The sequence below is a fragment of the Nerophis lumbriciformis genome, linkage group LG15, assembly GCF_033978685.3.
Source record: "Nerophis lumbriciformis linkage group LG15, RoL_Nlum_v2.1, whole genome shotgun sequence".
Classification (NCBI taxonomy): Eukaryota; Metazoa; Chordata; class Actinopteri; order Syngnathiformes; family Syngnathidae; genus Nerophis; species Nerophis lumbriciformis.
The window spans coordinates 11,433,458-11,452,497 of NC_084562.2; the positions used below are offsets into that span (position 1 = coordinate 11,433,458).

A 19,040-nucleotide genomic window follows, 5' to 3' on the forward strand; every position below is an offset into this window, starting at 1 on the left:
GAAAAGTTGCTGATGGTTTGTTTGACCGAAGCATGTGGAAGGAGATATTGTAGAAGTCTGCATCTCAAAAGGTAAATGCTGTACATTATTACTACAATCCTTCATAAAACTATTGTATTTGTTAGTAGTACATTTTAAAGTTGCGCAATATAGACTATATAAATTTGGCCCGACAATATACTTTTCAATACTATCCCTATATTCTAAAAATGCAATATGACACATTCTTGCTTTAACAAATTTGTAGCGTGTCAAATGACAAATTGACAAGCTAATGTACCCAGTAGCGTACTCGCTCGCAGCTAATGTCCTTTTACAATATAGCAAAGCCACTTTTAAGTCAGTAATCCTCCTCTCCATGGCGGCAAATAGAGGCATTTTCTTACAAGTGTCATCCCCAGGCGAGGAAAACTAAACATGCAACAATACACACCGCTGGAAGATATGGTAACTGCAAGCTAGAGCTCTTGAATGTAAACAAAGGTGGAGATTAAAATATCGATAGTAACAATACCAAGTAAATAATCAGTATATGGTCGATATTACAGTGGTTAGATCGATATTTTTATCATCAAAAACTCTTGTCGTTTTTGTAACTGTTTACAATCTGTGGAAATAAGTCCCTGGACACAGGAGGACATAAAGAGCAAACACCAAATGTTTTAAAATCAGAGTCCCCTTGACCCCGAGAGGGACAAGTGGTAGAAAATGGATGGATGGAATTGTGTCGGTTAATGATCTTAAAAAATGTAAGTATCAGTATCGACATTGGCAGGACCAATACTGCCCCTGTAACTACATTGTCTTGGACTGATACCACATTTTCTAGTATCTCCTAAAACTAATCTAAGTTAGCCAAACAGAAGAATGAATACGTGTTTATTACATTTTAACAAAGGTGTAGATATAATCATGCTACAGCAGAACGAAACCAGATATTATACAGTGAAATGTGTAAATTCCTTGTGGCATTCACACAATTAGCAAGTGGATTAATAATAGTTTTGACAAAATAATACATCTAGACATGACACAATATGTTATTGCATATGTCAGCAGCCAAATTAGGAGCCTTTGTAACCTGTATTGAAATGGTTCTATTATCCTTCATATGCCAACTAATATATTGTGATATACAGGTCTATTGTTTATGCAAGAGGCTGCAATATATACAGCGATATAGCTTTTAGGCCATCTTGCCCACCCCTTACATTATATTGTACTGTTTCCACACAATATGTCTTATCCAAAAGTTACTTTTTTTTTTAAAAGGCAAGTTACATGTTTTGGGTGGGCCCAGCACCAAATAAATTGATTTCAATTTATTTCGATGAGAGACATTGATTTGAGATACAAGTGTTTTCAGTTAAGAACTCCGTCAGAGAGCAAATCAAGATCAAAAGTTGAGTACGGTACTACTGTATTTGATATTAGAACTGCAGAGACACCAGCTGCACTCTGCGAAGCGTACCTGGTAAATGAGGCACACAGTTGGGGCCTGGCAACCATAGAGGAAGTGGACATCAATAACTTGCAGCTCTTCCAGTCTGATGTTGAAGGCCTTAAGCTCACGATTGTCCCGATCCAAAGGGATCACCTTAAACAAGCCATCATATAGCCGCAGGCCAATCATACGGCATTCTGGGTCAACAATTCCAATAATGCCTGTCTCTGAGGGACGCCCGATGCGATCCTGAAAGAAAAGTTAAGGTGGAGAAGTTGGTAATAACAATGAATTAGATTTATATTGCGCTTTAATTCGAGTGACCCAAAGCATGTTACACTTGAGAACCCATTATTCATTCACTCCATATTCTTACATGGTGGTGGCAAGCTACATTTGTAGCCACAGCTGCCATGTGGTAGACTGACGGTAATGTGTCTCTCTTCATTCTTCACATTTATATACCAGCGTGGGATTCACGAGGAGCAAGGTGTGTGAGGTGTCTTGCCCAAGGACACAACGGCGGTGACTATGATGGTGGAAGTTGGATTTGTACCAAAAACCCTCCAGTTTCTGGACAGCCGCTCTACCATCTGAGCGACGTTGCCCCCTTCACAGTTATGTGTCAAGTAGGGCCGTGAATCTTTGGGCAACCACATTTGATTCTTGGGGGTAATGATTCAATTCAGAATTCAGATTCTCGATTCAAAACGATTGTCCATTCAAAATCATTACTTTTTTAATAACATTGGGTGCCAGTTCTATGATTAACTACATACCACCATAAAATAGATAAACAGCTCTGATACATTTCTATATTTCTTAAAATTAGGGATGTAACAGTAAACTGTATAATGATAAACCGCGTTTAGTAATAACGTTTACATTTTTAATTAACGAAAAAATGTCATTTATTATTTGCATTTTAGGCAACACCGCTTACTTCCTGGAAACAGAGTCACAGTAGCGCCGGTATATTAACCTCTGCCAGGAGGTTATGTATTCACTGGGGTTTACTGTATAATTACTGCATGAATACGGTTAATTAGTTAGCAACCTAACTCAAAAAGCTATGTGCAAAATTTAATAAAGTTTTCGGAAAATGTCTAAAACTGGATCAAATTATTATGATTTTGGGGGTGATCCAGAGTATTTAAACTACTTTACCTTACATTTACGTTACGCAGCGACTAAACTTCTTTGTGTCTGTATATGTTAGTTGGCCGGCTTAGCCTCCTCACAGAGATAATGAGATAATGCTGCCTAATTTTAAGTGACAGACGAACATTAGAAACATGCACTGACATGACATTTCATGAATGTGAGTGTGAATGTTGTCCGTCTATCTGTGTTGGCCCTGCGATGAGATGGCGACTTGTCCAGGGTGTACCCCGCCTTCCGCCCGATTGTAGCTGAGATAGGCTCCAGCACCCCCGCGACCCCAAAGGGAATAAGCGGTAGAAAATGGATGGATGGATGGACGTTTAATAGAAATTTTATAATAAAAAAAGATTAATGGGCTGCGCAACGTGCATGCAGTTTTTTTAAATGGTCAATGAGTTGAAAAAAGACCACTACTAAAAGTTTGGAATGCCACCATGGTTGCTACTTTTTATTAGACACAGCACTAGTACGGCTAATCAATAATCATTAAACTCAACAAAAAAAAGTAAGGATGGAATCACAAAACTGGCCAAAAAAATGGAACCGCTGCTAAACGCAGAATATCACAGACATTGGCATGTAAGTGAAATGCTATCTTTGTGAGATTGAACATTGGTTTGGTAAAATAACGTGTCCAGAACCACTCATTCATGCCCCGTCCTTAACTTGGCATATTGGAGACCACCACTTGAAAAAGTGACTAAACTACAAAGCTAAAGCTAGCAAGAACAATCCATACACCCACGACACATATGCTTGTGTTGTTGTGAACGACATCATCGAAATGTACAAACAGGACAGCAGTTGCAACTTGAGAAGCTATCTTTTTTAACAGCCTCAAGTCGTCTGCACACGTCAAACTCAGAACAGCAGCACGCTTCGCCTTTTCACAATAACAGCGCTATGCACGACATCGGGTGTGACTAAAATAAAAAAAGTACCTTAAAGGAGAATATTGTACTTAAAACACTTGTTAATACATTCAAACAATTATTATGTTTTAACTTAAAATACTGGTCAAAATTGTCCAAAGATTTCTTGTACCAATAAATGTGAAGATTTTTGCATTAACAAACATATTATGAATTAAACAAAAAGCACACACACTGACTGTATTTTTTTTTTCATATGCTATTGTGCTTTGAATTTATTGTTGTTGGTATTATTATTTCTTTACTTGTTGTTTATTCCTTACTATTTTATAACCGGTTGTTCTTTTCAATCATACATAAAAGTTGAGTTTTGATAAATACTTTCGTTTTGAAATTAATGAATAACTGTGTTATTAATATCCATCCATCCATCCATCTTCTTCTGCTTATCCGAGGTCGGGTCGCGGGGGCAGCAGCTTAAGCAGGGAAGCCCAGACTTCCCTCTCCCCAGCCACTTCGTCCAGCTCCTCCCGGGGGATCCCGAGGCGTTCCCAGGCCAGCCGGGAGACATAGTCTTCCCAACGTGTCCTGGGTCTTCCTCGTGGCCTCCTACCGGTCGGACGTGCCCTAAACACCTTCCTAGGGAGGCGCTCGGGTGGCATCCTGACCAGATGCCCGAACCACCTCATCTGGCTCCTCTCGATAGTGATTTCAATATCAATCAAAATAATCGTGAATATTATTTTTGCCATAATCGTCCAGCCCGACACAGGAGGTTATGTGTTTGTTGGGTTTTTAGCTGTTAGCAACATACAGTAGCTCAAAGAGTTATTTTTTAAGACATGACGGTTTGACCCTGGAATTGATTATTTCCACTTCCATTGATATATTGGAAAAAAACCTGAGTTTTTGACCAATGTTGCAGAATGAGTGTTTTTAACTTGAGAGGACTCACCTCACAACAATAAACGTTTGAAACATTGCAACACAACAGACAAGGGGAAACAAATTTGTCAACATTGTATCCATCGGAGTTTCACCCACCTGGACATTTCCGTGGGCGCGAGTGATGATGTCAATGCTCTCGCCGTTCTGTTTGTATTCAAGGATGCAGGCATTGTACTTGGATGTGAGAATGAAGAGCAGATCTTTGTTTTCACCCTGCAGAAAAATAAAAGATGGTGCTGAACCAAAAACTACTCCAGGTCTTCCACATTTGGTTATAATATTCTTGGCTCTCTGTTCTCGAGAACTTTATATTTTGTAATCCAATAACATTTTCCACTAAAAAAAATACTTTCAAAAGCAACTTCACAGCCATATTATGCCGATACCAAACACTCAAACTGCAACCAGAATACATACCTTGGGCCTAAAGAGTTCCATGACAGCGATCTTGCCATACATGCCCACCTCCTTGACAGGTCTGAGACCTTCAGCTGTGACAACATAGATCTCCAATCTTGTGTTTTTAGCTATAAGCAAATTGAGGTCCTCTGCAGAGGTGAAGTGGCCTGTAAAATGATCATCAGGATTAGGACTGGGTCGATAAAATGATACCAACATATATCGCGATAGACACGTTATCGATACAAAATGCGTTCGATAAAACGTTTGATATCATTTTTTGGGGTCAAACCGGGAAGAATGAACCATGGATGGTTGCATGAACAAAGTCACTCGCAGTGTGGTAACTGAGCAAAGCAGGAAGTTATCAGTGAGCAATGGGAGGTACACACAAAACAGCCAATCGCATAACAGTATCAATTATCAAGTTTGTTTGGACCATCTTGCTGTTGATTCGCTACATGGAGTGAGAAGAGTAAGCAAAAATTAGTGCTGCAGACAACGAATAAATTGTGGATGAAACCAGTAAAGTCACCTCGACAGTATGGAAGTTTTTTAGATTTTTTTTAAACGGACCATAGTTCTTTGTCCCGCTCATCTTTTTTTTTCTACCCTCATCTGTTCCATATAGGTAGGTTGCAATCACTTGACCCAGAGGCACCTCCGGACATTTTCTAAGCCGCATTAGGCTACTGTTTATGTACTTAATCCAGTGGAGATTTAGGCTTATTTTGAAAGGTTTAGAAGCAAAAATATAAAGAAGATCATGAAAAAAATATTTTGAATGGGATGGAGTGGATTTTTCCTATCTTAAGAAAAAAATATATATAAAAGATTGAAACCATTTACCGTATTTTTCAGAGTATAAGTCGCACCGGAGTATAAGTCGCACCTGCCGAAAATGCATGATAAAAAAGGAAAAAAACATATATAAGTCGCACTGGAGCCCGGCCAAACTGTGAAAAAAACTGCGACTTATAGTCCGAAAAATACGATACTATCACCAAGAGTTTACTGCTAACTATGTTGCACAGTATTTACAGAAGAAAAGATTGGAGGCACATCATGTCTTTACATCTGAAGGGTCCACAAAAATAAACATGAATCCGTGAAAAACTAAGTTGGACTTATTTGTGCATTGCTAAGTATCGTTTTTGATTGACATAACGAGAGAAATGATAAGTTTGATTGCAGTTGATTTTTGATACATCTACAATTCAAGTCTGCAGTTGTTTTTATGGTGTGATGTTCATATTTCTTCTCATTATTTAGCTGTATATGTATCCCTGTTGTTCAGTATGAATCTTTTCTAGATTCAGTATATGCTGTTGAGCCTACAAGAGATTTATTCATTTGGTTTACTATTAGTATTAAGGATATTTTCTTTATGCTAACAAATATCACCAAAGACGTTATAATGTGGTCATCCGTGTCCAAAAAACACTTGGCATTCCTGCACAACAACTAAGCTTGTAGTTTCTGTTATGAAAATCAAGACAGAATATACAGTGGATTGGACCAAGAATTACAATATTTATTGCTAGAACTTAACATAGCGTTACTTTATTTGCACAACCAGGTCTTCGTAGTTATATTTAAGCATGGCAAGCACAAAAGAACAAAAAACAATAGCGATCTATTGTCCTTTATTTACGTTTAGTTCTGCTATCAAACACTACTAACATAGTAGAGAATTAAATAATAATTACTTCATCCATCCATTTTAGATTAATTGTCCCTCTCTGGGTCGCAGGGGTGACTGGAGCCTATCCCAGCTGCATTCGGGCGGAAGGCGGGGTACACCCTGGACAAGTCACCACCTACATAAATTAATTTCCAGTTAAATAAGAATAGACTAAATGAAATGTTACACAGACCATGTAACTTGCTGGCAGTCAGTCACCCTGCATAAAAAAATAGCTATTTTCAGGTTTCTCTGTTTACATTTTCGCACTTTGCAATAACTGTATTACACTTAATTAAGCATTTCTTATATATTTCTTATTCTTGCACCTTAATTTACAAAGGTTTTTGTAAAGTGTTTACTGTGATTTTCGAATTTGTATACATTGATTAAGTGTTTTCTATGGTTGTGTTGACATTTTCTTTGTGCCTTGATAGCGGAGGGGATTATAAACAGAAGAAGGTTACATTTGAAATTAAAAAAAGTTAACATTTCATGCATTTGCACAGATCATAAAAGATATCGATAATTATCGATATCGATCAATATACAAAACTTATATTGTGATTCAGTTTTCAGCCATATCGCCCTATTTATCCCTAGGTCAAATTTTAATGTGTGCAGCAAGCTGTTGGAGATATTTTATCAGTCTGTGGCTAGTGCCCTGTACTTTGCAGTGGTTTGTTGGGGGAGCAGCACCAGCAAAAGGGACTTAAACCGGATTGACATACTGATCCGGAAAGCCGGCCAAACTATTGGCACGCAGTTGGAGGCGTTTGTGTCAGTGAGGGACAGGAGGACCCTGGACAAACTGCTCGCCATCATGGACAATGGCGGCCATGGATGAAGTTATGGCTGTCCAGAGTCGGGACCCGGGGTGGACCGCTCGCCTGTTCATCAGTTGGGAACATCTCTGCGCTGCTGACCCGTCTCCGCTCGGGATGGTTTCCTGCTGGCCCCACTATGGACTGGACTCTTACTATTATGTTGGATCCACTATGGACTGGACTCTCACAATATTATGTCAGACCCACTCGACATCCATTGCATTCGGTCTCCCCTAGATGGGGGGGGGTTACCCACATATGCGGTCCTCTCCAAGGTTTCTCATAGTCATTCACATCGACGTCCCACTGGGGTGAGTTTTTCCTTGCCCTTATGTGGGCTCTGTACCGAAGATGTCGTTGTGGCTTGTGCAGCCCTTTGAGACACTTGTGATTTAGGGCTACATAAATAAACATTGATTGATTGATTGATTGACAATCCTGCCCACTCACTCCAACTGACAATTGAGGGACAGCGGAGCTCATACTCCAACAGGCTCCTTCAGCTTCGTTCCCACAGGATTCGATTCAAGAACTCCTTCATTCCGCACTCCATCCAGCTGCATGATCACTCGCCATACAGCAATAGATGATATCTGTCTATTACCTGACCGCTTCTATGTTAGCTACCTCTCTTTGTTTATAATGTCTATTTTCTGCTGGATATACTCTATATTTTATGCTGCAGCTGTTACGTACACTGTAATATTGTACATGGTAATTGTTATATATTGTATATATTATATACAAATATAATATACTATATCAGTATATCAGTAAACACCACCCAGAAGATCATCGGATGCCCCTTCCCCTCCCTGGCTGACCTGTACAGCTCCCGCTGTCTCAGGAAAGCACAGAGCATCCTGAATGACCCATTTCACCCCGGGCACTGCCACCTAGAACTGCTGCCCTCGGGCAGTCGCTATATATATATATATATATATATATATATATATTTTTTTTTTTTTTTTTTTTTTTTAACTATTTATATTACTATACTATTGTGTATGCACCTTAGGGGATCTGCTCCAATTTAGTTGTTCTTTGAACCTGTAAACTGTAATAATGACAATAAAACTCTATTCCAGTGTTTTTCAACCAGTGTGCCATGAGATACAGTCTGGTGTTCCGTGGGAGAATATGTAATTTCACCTATTTGGGGTCAACATATTTTTTGCAAACAAGTAATTATAGTCTGCAAATAATTTGCCGTTGTTGAGTGTCGGTGCTGTTTAGAGCTCGGCAGAGTAACCGTGTAATACTCTTCCATATCAATAGGTGGCAACCGATAGCTAATTGCTTTGTAGATATCGGGAACACGGCTTGTGAGACGATGAGGGTTTGTCGTTGTATATAATGCTTAAACCAAAAATAAACAAAAGGTGAGTGCCCCTAAGAAAAGGCATTGAAGCTTAGGGAAGGCTATGTAGAATGAAACTAAAACAACTGGCTACCTAACTGGCTACAAAGTAAACAAAAACAGAATGCTGGACGACAGCAAAGACTTACTGTGGAGCAAAGACTTACTGTGGAGCAAAGACGGCGTCCACAAAACACATCCCAACATGACCTGACAATCAACAATGTCCCCACAAAGAAGGATAGCAACAACTTAAATATTCTTGATTGCTAAAACAAAGCAGATGCAGGGAATAGCGTTTAAGGAAGACATGAAACTGCTACAGGAAAACACCAACAAAACAGGAAAAGCCACCAAAATAGGAGCGCAAGACAAGAACTAAAACACTACACACAGGAAAACAGCAAAAAACTCAAAATAAGTCAGTGCGTGATGTGTCAGGTCATGACAGTACGCCTACTTTGAGACAAGAGCTATATTGATGCATGGTTGGTTATGGTTTAAAGCAGACCAGGGCAAATTAAGGCCCGGGGGCCGCATGCCGTTAAGCTTTTCAATCTGGCCCGGCGGACATGCCCCCAAATTTTTTTTAGATCTTTAAGATTGAAACTGTAGCTGCCATTATGATGTGCAGTGATGTTTTCAAATTACCGCAAGTCTTGAACTATACAAAGTATTTCAATAGTTGTAATTTGTGCTTCTGCATTATATACGAGTTACTGTGGTCATCTAAGTCACAGCAGCTCAGACGAGGCACCAACCAGTGTGGGTGGGGAGCGTTTCCACAGAGGCCAGCCTGAAATGCGGGTGACAGGGACAGTCGTGGAAGAGATTTTTACAACAAAGTTCTAAAGCTTAGTGATATGTCATATAGATCAGATTGTAGGTAGGGTTTTTTTACCCTTCGCGTTCATATTTCGCTGTGTTTGTTGGATTTTTGTTGCGTTTGGCTTGATTGTAAAATATGTCGATCGAGAGGGAGTGTGACGTTCATATGTTGTCAACATTCAGTGATTTATCGCTTGTAGTTAATATCGTAAATCCCACATTCTTTATTTTCATGTACAAACCCTGTTTCCATATGAGTTGGGAAATTGTGTTCGATGTAAATATAAACGGAATACAATGATTTGCAAATCATTTTCAACCCATATTCAGTTGGATATGCTACAAAGACAACATATTTGATGTTCAAACTGATAAACATTTTTTTTTGCAAATAATCATTAACTTTAGAATTTGATGCCAGCAACACGTGACAAAGAAGTGGGGAAAGGTGGCAATAAATACTGATAAAGTTGAGGAATGCTCATTAAACACTTATTTGGAACATCCCACAGGTGTGCAGGCTAATTGGGAACAGGTGGGTGTCATGATTGGGTATAAAAACAGCTTCCCAAAAAATGCTCAGTCTTTCACAAGAAAGGATGGGGCGAGGTACACCCCTTTGTCCACAAATGCGTGAGCAAATAGTCAAATAGTTTAAGAACAACGTTTCTCAAAGTGCAATTGCAAAAAATTTAGGGATTTCACCATCCAGGGTCCATAATATCATCAAAAGGTTCAGAGAATCTGGAGAAATCACTCCAGTAAGCGGCATGGCCGGAAACCAACATTGAATGACCGTGACCTTCAATCCCTCAGACGGCACTGTATCAAAAACTGACACCAATCTCTAAAGGATATCACCACATGGGCTCAGGAACACTTCAGAAAACCACTGTCACTAAATACAGTTTGTCGCTACATCTGTAAGTGCAAATTAAAGCTCTACTATGCGAAGCGAAAGCCATTTATCAACAACATCCAGAAACGCCGCCGGCTTCTCTGGGGCCGAGATCATCTAAGATGGACTGATGCAAAGTGGAAAAGTGTTCTGTGGTCTGACGAGTCCACATTTCAAATTGTTTTTGGAAATATTCGACATCGTGTCATCCGGACCACAGGGGAAAGCGAACCATCCAGACTGTTATCAACGCACAGTTCAAAAGCCAGCATCTGTGATGGTATGGGGGTGTATTAGTGCCCAAGGCATGGGTAACTTACACATGTGTGAAGGGACCATTAATGCTGAAATGTACATACAGGTTTTGGAACAACATATGCTGCCATCTAAGCGCCGACTTTTTCATGGACGCCCCTGCTTATTTTAGCAAGACAATGCCAAGCCACATTCAGCACGTGTTACAACAGCGTGGCTTCGTAAAAAAAAGAGTGTGGGTACTTTCCTGGCCCGCCTGCAGTCCAGACCTGTCTCCCATCGAAAATGTGTGGCGCATTATGAAGCGTAAAATACGACAGCGGAGACCCCGGACTGTTGAACGACTGAAGCTCTACATAAAACAAGAACGGGAAAGAATTCCTCTTTCAAAGCTTCAACAATTAGTTTCCTCAGTTCCCAATCGTTTATTGAGTGTTGTTAAAAGAAAAGGTGATGTAACACAGTGGTGAAAATGCCCTTTCCCAACTACTTTGGCATGTGTTGCAGCCATGAAATTCTAAGTTAATTATTATTTGCAAAAAAAAATAAAAGTTTATGAGTTTGAACATCAAATATATTGTCTTTGTCGTGCATTCTATTGAATATGGGTTGAAAAGGATTTGCAAATCATTGTATTCTGTTTATATTTACATCTAACACAATTTCCCAACTCATATGGAAACGGGGTTTGTACATTCTCGGTGTCTCATTCAGTAAAAAAAATTTAAATTCCATTCCGTTTTTTAAGGTGGTCTGTCATAACGTTTTTAGCATTCAATCAGACATTATTGTGAAGTTTTGAATTAGTGTTCCTAAAAATAGATATACTGGACCAGGACATTTTTTCTCTAAATTTGGCCCCCCGAGTCAAAATAATTGCCCAGGCCTGGTTTAAAGTCATATCCAACAATTGCGACAACGACTTTTTACTGTCAACTGAGTTGAGTTTTTTTATTGCTTTCTGCTGGTGGTGTGCCTTCGGATTTTTTCAATGAAAAAAATGTGCCTTGGATCAAAAAAGGTTGAAAAACACTGCTCTATTCTATTCTGTATATCATATACTGTATGTATAATAGGGGTGTGGGAAAAATAGATTCAAATTCAAATCGCGATTCTCACATTGTATGATTCAGTATCGATTCTCATTTTTCAAAAATCTATTTTTATTTTTATTTTTTTTATTAATCAGTCCAACAAAATAATACACAGCAATACCATAACAATGCAATCCAATTCCAAAACCAAACCCGACCCAGCAACACTCAGAACTGCAATAAACAGAGCAATTGAGAGGACACACAAACACGACACAGAACAATCCAAAAGTAGTGAAACAAAAATGAATATTATCAACAACAGTATCAATATTAGTAACAATTTCAACATAGCAGTGATTAAAAATCCATCATTGACATTATCATTAGACATTTATAAAAAAAAAAATTTTTTTTAAAAGAACGATAGTGTCACAGTGTCTTACACTTGCATCACATCTCATAAGCTTGACAACACAGTGTCTCCAATATTTTCACAAAGATAAAATAAGTCATATTTTTGGTTCATTTAATAGTTAAAACAAATTTACATTATTGCAATCAGTTGATAAAACTAAGTCCTTTACAATTATAAAAGCTTTTTACAAAAATCTACTACTCTGCTTGCATGTCAGCAGACTGGGGTAGATCCTGCTGAAATCCTATGCATTGAATGAATCGAGAATTGTTTTGAATCGGAAAAATATCATTTTTGAATCGAGAATCGCTTTGAATCGAAAAAAATCCATTTATAATCGAATCGTGACCCCAAGAATCGATATTGAATCGAATCGTGGGACACCCAAAGATTTGCAGCCCTAATGTATAATATGTAAATATTACATGTATGTTATATTGCTACTACGGTACATTTTTAGTCTACTCTATACCTGCACTCTGACCCCGTACCTCAGCGACTGTGTCACAAACCTGGGGGTAAAGTTCGACTCAGATTTTAAATTCGAAAAACAAATCAGCAGCGTCGTTCAAAAAAGCTTTTATCAATTACGCCAAATAGCGAAAGTGAAACCGCTTCTATCAGGACATGATCTTGAGAAATTAATCCACGCCTTTATCTCGACTTGTCTTGACTACTGCAATGCCCTGTATGTAGGCATTAGCCAGGCCTCCCTCGCCCGCCTGCAGCTCGTGCAGAACTCTGCTGCTCGTCTGCTAACACAGACCCGCAGACGTGAGCACATCACCCCTATTTTAGCGTCCCTTCACTGGCTCCCTGTGCGTTATCGAATCAATTTTAAACTCCTTTTATTTGTTTTTAAATGTCTAAACAACCTCGCGCCAACCTATCTCTCCGACCTCCTTCAGCCTTACTGCCCCACCCGATCCTTAAGATCAGCCGATCAGCTGCTGTTGACGGTCCCTGACACAAGGCTGAAGCTTAGAGGTGACAGAGCTTTCGCCGTTGCTGCTCCCAAGCTCTGGAACGACCTACCTCTGAGTATTAGACAAGCCTCCTCTCTTCCTGTTTTTAAATCTCTCTTAAAAACATACTTTTATTCCATGGCTTTTAACACTGAGTGATATCCATCTTGCAATGGCGCCCCATAATACACATGCTGTGAACCTGTTTTTATGTTTTTATTTATTCTATTTTATTTATTTTTTATCGTGTTCTGTTTGTGTTGTGTTGTGTTTGCTCGGTACTCGTATTATCTTTTAACCTGCCCATTGTACAGCACTTTGGCTACCCCTGTGGTAAATTTTAAATGTGCTTTATAAATAAAGTTGATTTGATTTGATTTGATATTATACATTTCCATAGTTTAGTTAGCTGAGGTATATAATGTACAGTGTATTTTGTCAACAACTGTATGTGTGTAAAGTATTTCTTGTGCTGAGCGATCATAAAACTGCTGCGAAGACGCACTGGCTGAGGCTCGCGTAACCCCGCCTCCTGGTGCCGTTTGAGGCACCTTCGCTGCAGACTGCACCCCGCGACGGGAGCGCCACACCAACCAAAGCCCACACCCAAACCCTCCACGTGCAAGACCGAATCCACCCAAAAAAAGTCACTTAACAAGAAGCCAAAAAGTGCAAAAACATTGCTCGCGCCGGAGGAGCCGTGAACGACTGCAGGGACACAACATTAGGTACACCTGCAGACTGCAGCATGGATTTCGTATTTCATTTCTTCACAACTCCTCCAACACGAACACCACTGTTCCCGCACTTATAAGTATAGGTAAGACCATAATAACGTTTTTTTTAATTAAATGTGCTTTTTTGTGTGCTACAGTTTGTGTGTAAAGTTAAAGTTAAGTTAAAGTACCAATGATTGTCACACACACACTAGGTGTGGTGAAATTTGTCCTCTGCATTTGACCCATCCCTTGATCACCCCCTGGGATGTGAGGGGAGCAGTGGGCAGCAGCGGCGCCGCGCCCGGGAATAATTGTTGGTGATTTAACCCCCAATTCCAACCCTTGATGCTGAGTGCCAAGCAGGGAAGAATGCTGGTATGAGCTTTTAAACATAACCCGTTAACTGCTGCCAATCAAATGGTGAATAAGATACTCTTTAGGGTTCATATGTTTGTAAATCTGACTGTGATGAAGTCAGTGCCTCACCAGTCATGAACCTCACCGCACGTCACTGATTTTTAGTCTACTCTATACCTGCATTATCCTTTCCATCCTTTGTAACTGAGCTACTGTGTGGAACAATTTCCCTTGTGGAGCATTAAAGTTTGTCTAAGTCTAAATTACACAATTTTTTTTACACACAGAGGATTGCTGTACAAATGTATTGTGCATGCAGTGTGACAATAACCAAGCACTACAATGATGTAGTAAATATAAACACAGCCTACTTTCAAGGAACTTTAAAAAAAAAACTGTGACGCATTATAGCTGATAGCTCAGTTACAGCTCGTGTTATTCTATTCTGTGTTGTATGTGTTTTATGTTGCACGATTGCACCAAGAAAAAATCCTAGTTTGTGAACCCGTTCTCAAACAATGGCAATAAAAACTATTTTGATTCTGGCTGTGTTTACTGCATCCTGTACGTAGATATTGCACACGATGAAATGCATCCCCCGGTCGTGTGTGCGCTACCAAAATAGACAAATAAATTGCACCATCTGTGCGAGACTTTAAAGCCTTGACAAATAACCGAAAGAAGCTTAGCAAAAGCAGGGCTGGCGGTTCCTGCAGGCCCGTGTGGAGCTCCGGGCTTGCAGCGCGGGAGCTCGGCTAGCATTCGCGTAGCTCTCCGTTCCCACGCAGAAATAAACAGCAGAGAAACGGTCATTTACCCGTGATGCAGGCGTTGACCGCCGTGGGCTTCTGAGCGGTGACGACGTAGTTGTATGACATTTTTTTCCTTTTTACCACGGTTGAAGATAAACACCAATATAGTGTTATATCTCGCGCACAAGTGACAAAATCATTGGAAACTACAACTACCGGAAGTAGTCAGTTAGCAGAGCCGCGGCGGGGTCCGTGAAGCATGGCAAGCTAGCAGCAGCTGAGGGCTAGAGCGCCCCCTAACGTCACGGAGGAGTACGGCTTAATTTACAGCTCACTTTCCAAAGTGTGTACAGCTCTGGTAATGGGTACATTGATTGATTGATTGAGACTTTTATTAGTAGGTTGCACAGTGAAGTACATATCATATTACGCCTATACTGGCTCACCTGCACTGGCTTCCTGTGCACTTAAGATGCGACTTTAAGGTTTTACTACTTACGTATAAAATACTACACGGTCTAGCTCCAGCCTATCTTGCCGATTGTATTGTACCATATGTCCCGGCAAGAAATCTGCGTTCAAAGAACTCCGGCTTATTAGTGATTCCCAGAGCCCAAAAAAAGTCTGCGGGCTGTAGAGCGTTTTCTATTCGGGCTCCAGCACTATGGAATGCCCTCCCGGTAACAGTTAGAGATGCTACCTCAGTAGAAATATTTAAGTCCCATCTCAAAACTCATTTGTATACTCTAGCCTTTGAATAGCCCCCCTTTTTTTAGACCAGTTGATCTGCCGTTTCTTTTCTTTTCTCCTCTGCTCCCCCCTATCCCTTGTGGAAGGGGAGACACACAGATCCGGTGGCCATGGATGGGGTGCTGGCTGTCCGGGGTCGGGACCCGGGGTGGACCGCTCGCCTGTATATCGGTTGGGAACATCTCTGCGCTGCTGACCCGTCTCCGCTCGGGATGGTTTCCTGCTGACCCCACTGTGGACTGGACTCTTACTGTTATGCTGGATCCACTATGGACTGGACTCTCACAATATTATGTTAGACCCACTCGACATCCATTGCATTCGGTCTCCCTAGAGGGGGGGGGGGGGGGGGGTTACCCACATATGCGGTCCTCTCCAAGGTTTCTCATAGTCATTCACATCGACGTCCCACTGGGGTGAGTTTTTCCTTGCCCTTATGTGGGCTATACCAAGGATGTCGTTGTGGCTTGTGCAGCCCTTTGAGACACTTGTGATTTAGGGCTATATAAATAAACATTTATTGATTGATTGATTGATATTCCGTACAATTGACCACTAAATGGTAACACCAGAATAAGTTTGTCAACTTGTTTAAGTCGGGGTCCACTTAAATTGATTCATGATACAGATATATACTATCATCATAATACAGTCATCACACAAGATAATCACATTCGCACCCACTTGCACAAATGTACTTCAAAATGTAACAATCTAAATAAATATTACTTTTTTTTGTTTACTAGGGCAGTGGTTCTCAACCTTTTTTCAGTGATGTACCCCCTGGGAATTTTTTTTTAATTAAAGTACCCCCTAATCAGAGCAAAGCATTTTTGGTTGAAAAAAAGAGAAAAAGAAGTAAAATACAGCACTATGTCATTAGTTTCTGATTTATTAAATTGTATAACAGTGCAAAATATTGCTCATTTGTAGTGGTCTTTCTTGAACTATTTGGAAAAAAAAAGATATAAAAATAACTAAAAACTTGTTGAAAAATAAACAAGTGATTCAATTATAAATAAAGATTTCTACACATAGAAGTAATCATCAACTTAAAGTTTGGAGATTGTAATAGAGATCCATCTGGATTCATGAACTTAATTCTAAATATTTCTTCACAAAAAAAGACATTTTTAACATCAATATTTATGGAACATGTCCACAAAAAATCTAGCTGTCAACACTGAATATTGTATTGTTGCATTGTTGCATTGTAATGAATGGAATAGCCTACTTGATTTGATGTTCAGTTTATGAACTTACATTCATATTTTGTTGAAGTATTATTCAATAAATATATTTATAAAGGATTTTTGAATTGTTGCTATTTTTAGAATATTTAAAAAAAATCTCACGTACCCCTTGGCATACCTTCAAGTACCCCCAGGGGTACGCGTACCCCCATTTGAGAACCACTGTACTAGGGCATGCATATATAATATGAATTAGTTTGACCATTTAAAATCAACGATAATAAAAAGGAGATGCTTGGAAATAGCACAGAAATGCCCCAAAAACTTGGAAAAACGCGATTCATATCACTACTTTTTGGTGTAACCATCATGAGTGTTCTGTTCAGGTATATTTCTTTTATATTTTGATTAATCATCATAAATAGGTATTGATCAATCTTTAAGCTGTGTGTATTTGATTTCAGTTTGCTTTTGACATCTTATTTAGAATTGTAGTTGAAACTTTTACAACCTTGTGTTGCGCTCATGAGGGCGTAACCAAACTAGATTATTTTGAATATTTATTCCCTTTTTTACATTTAGTACATTTAAATATACTGTGTTTTATGCTTTTTTCTTTTTGGAACATGTACTATACATATAATACAATAAAGTCCCATATAAAATTATGTTTCAAGCAATACTTTAATTTTGCCTTTGAAAGTAACACTCCAATGTCTATTAGTGGAGCTGTACACAAATACAAACCCCTAAACCAGTGAAAACAAAATACAATGATTTGCAAATCATTTTCAACCTATATTCCATTAAATAGACTGCAAAGACACGATATTTAAAGTTCGAACTGGAAAACATTGTTATTTTTTGCAAATATTAGCTCATTTGGAATTTGATGCCTGCAACATGTTTTAAAAAAGCTGGCACAAGTGGCAAAAAAGACAGAGAAAGTTGAGGAATGCTCATCAAACTCTTATTTGGATCATCACACAGGTGAACAGACTAATTGGGAACAGGTGGGTTCCATGATTGGGTATAAAAGCAGCTTCCATGAAATGCTCAGTCAATCACAAACAAGGATGGGGCGAGGGTCACCACTTTGTGAACAAATGCGTGAGCAAATTGTCGAACGGTTTAAGAACAACATTTCTCAACAAGCTAGTGCAAGGAATTTAGGGATTTCACCATCTACGGTCTGTAATATCATCAAAAGGTTCAGTGAATCTGGAGAAATCACTGCACGTAAGCGATGATATTACAGACCTTCGATCCCTCAGGCGGTACTGCATCAAAAAGCGACATCAGTGTGTAAAGGATATCACCACATAGGCTCAGGAAGACTTCAGAAAACCACTGTCAGTAACTACAGTTTGTCGCTACATCTGTAAGTGCAAGTTAAAAACTCTACTCTGCAAAGCCAAAGCCATTTATCAACAACACCCAGAAATGCCGCCAGCTTCGCTGGGCCCGAGTTCATCTAAGATGGACTGATGCAAAGTGTAAAAGTGTTCTGTGGTCTGACGAGTCCACATTTCAAATTGTTTTTGGAAACTGTGGAGGTCGTGTCCTACGGACCAAAGAGGAAAATAACGACCCGGACTGTTGTAGGCGCAAAGTTCAAAAGCCAGCATCTGTGATGGTATGGGGGTGTATTAGTGCCCAAGGCATGGGTAACTTACACATCTGTGAAGGCACCATTATTGCTGAAAGGTACATACAGGTTTTGGAGCAACATATTTTGCCATCCAAGCAACGCTATCATGGACACCCTGCTTATTTCAGCAAGACAATGCCAACAGCGTGGTTTCATAGTAAAAGAGTAAGGGTACTAGACTGGCCTGCCTGTATACAGTCCAGACCTGTCTCCCTTTGAAAATGTGGCGCAATATGAAGTCTAAAATACGACAACAGAGATCTCGGACTGTTGATCAACTTAAGCTGTACATCAAGCAAGAATGGGAAATAATTCCACATGAAAAACTTCAAAAGTTGGTCTCCTCAGTTCCCAAATGCTTATTGGGTGTTGTTAAAAGGAAAGGCCATCACAGTGATAAAAATGCCCCTGTGACAACTTTTTTGCAACAAGTTGTTGCCATTAAATTTTAAGTTAATGATTTTTATTTTTTCTCAATTCAGTTTACCAGTTCGAACATTAAATATCTCGTCTTTGCCGTTC

At 39.5% G+C, this 19,040-nt stretch overlaps 1 protein-coding gene across 1 annotated transcript in view; it reads right to left on the minus strand.

Annotated features, from left to right (window-relative positions):
• The window catches only part of ddb1 (damage-specific DNA binding protein 1), an 80,033-nt gene extending 64,866 nt beyond the window's left edge, over window positions 1–15,167 (minus strand). Inside the window, exons 1-4 of the mRNA XM_061974850.2 lie at window positions 14,990–15,167; window positions 4,846–4,994; window positions 4,525–4,641; window positions 1,472–1,693 (exon numbers count right to left, since the gene is read on the minus strand). Of these exons, the coding sequence (XP_061830834.1) occupies window positions 1,472–1,693; window positions 4,525–4,641; window positions 4,846–4,994; window positions 14,990–15,050 (549 nt within the window). The 5' untranslated portion in view covers window positions 15,051–15,167. The remainder of the gene's footprint in view (window positions 1–1,471; window positions 1,694–4,524; window positions 4,642–4,845; window positions 4,995–14,989) is intronic.
• Window positions 15,168–19,040: the final 3,873 nt, after the last annotated feature.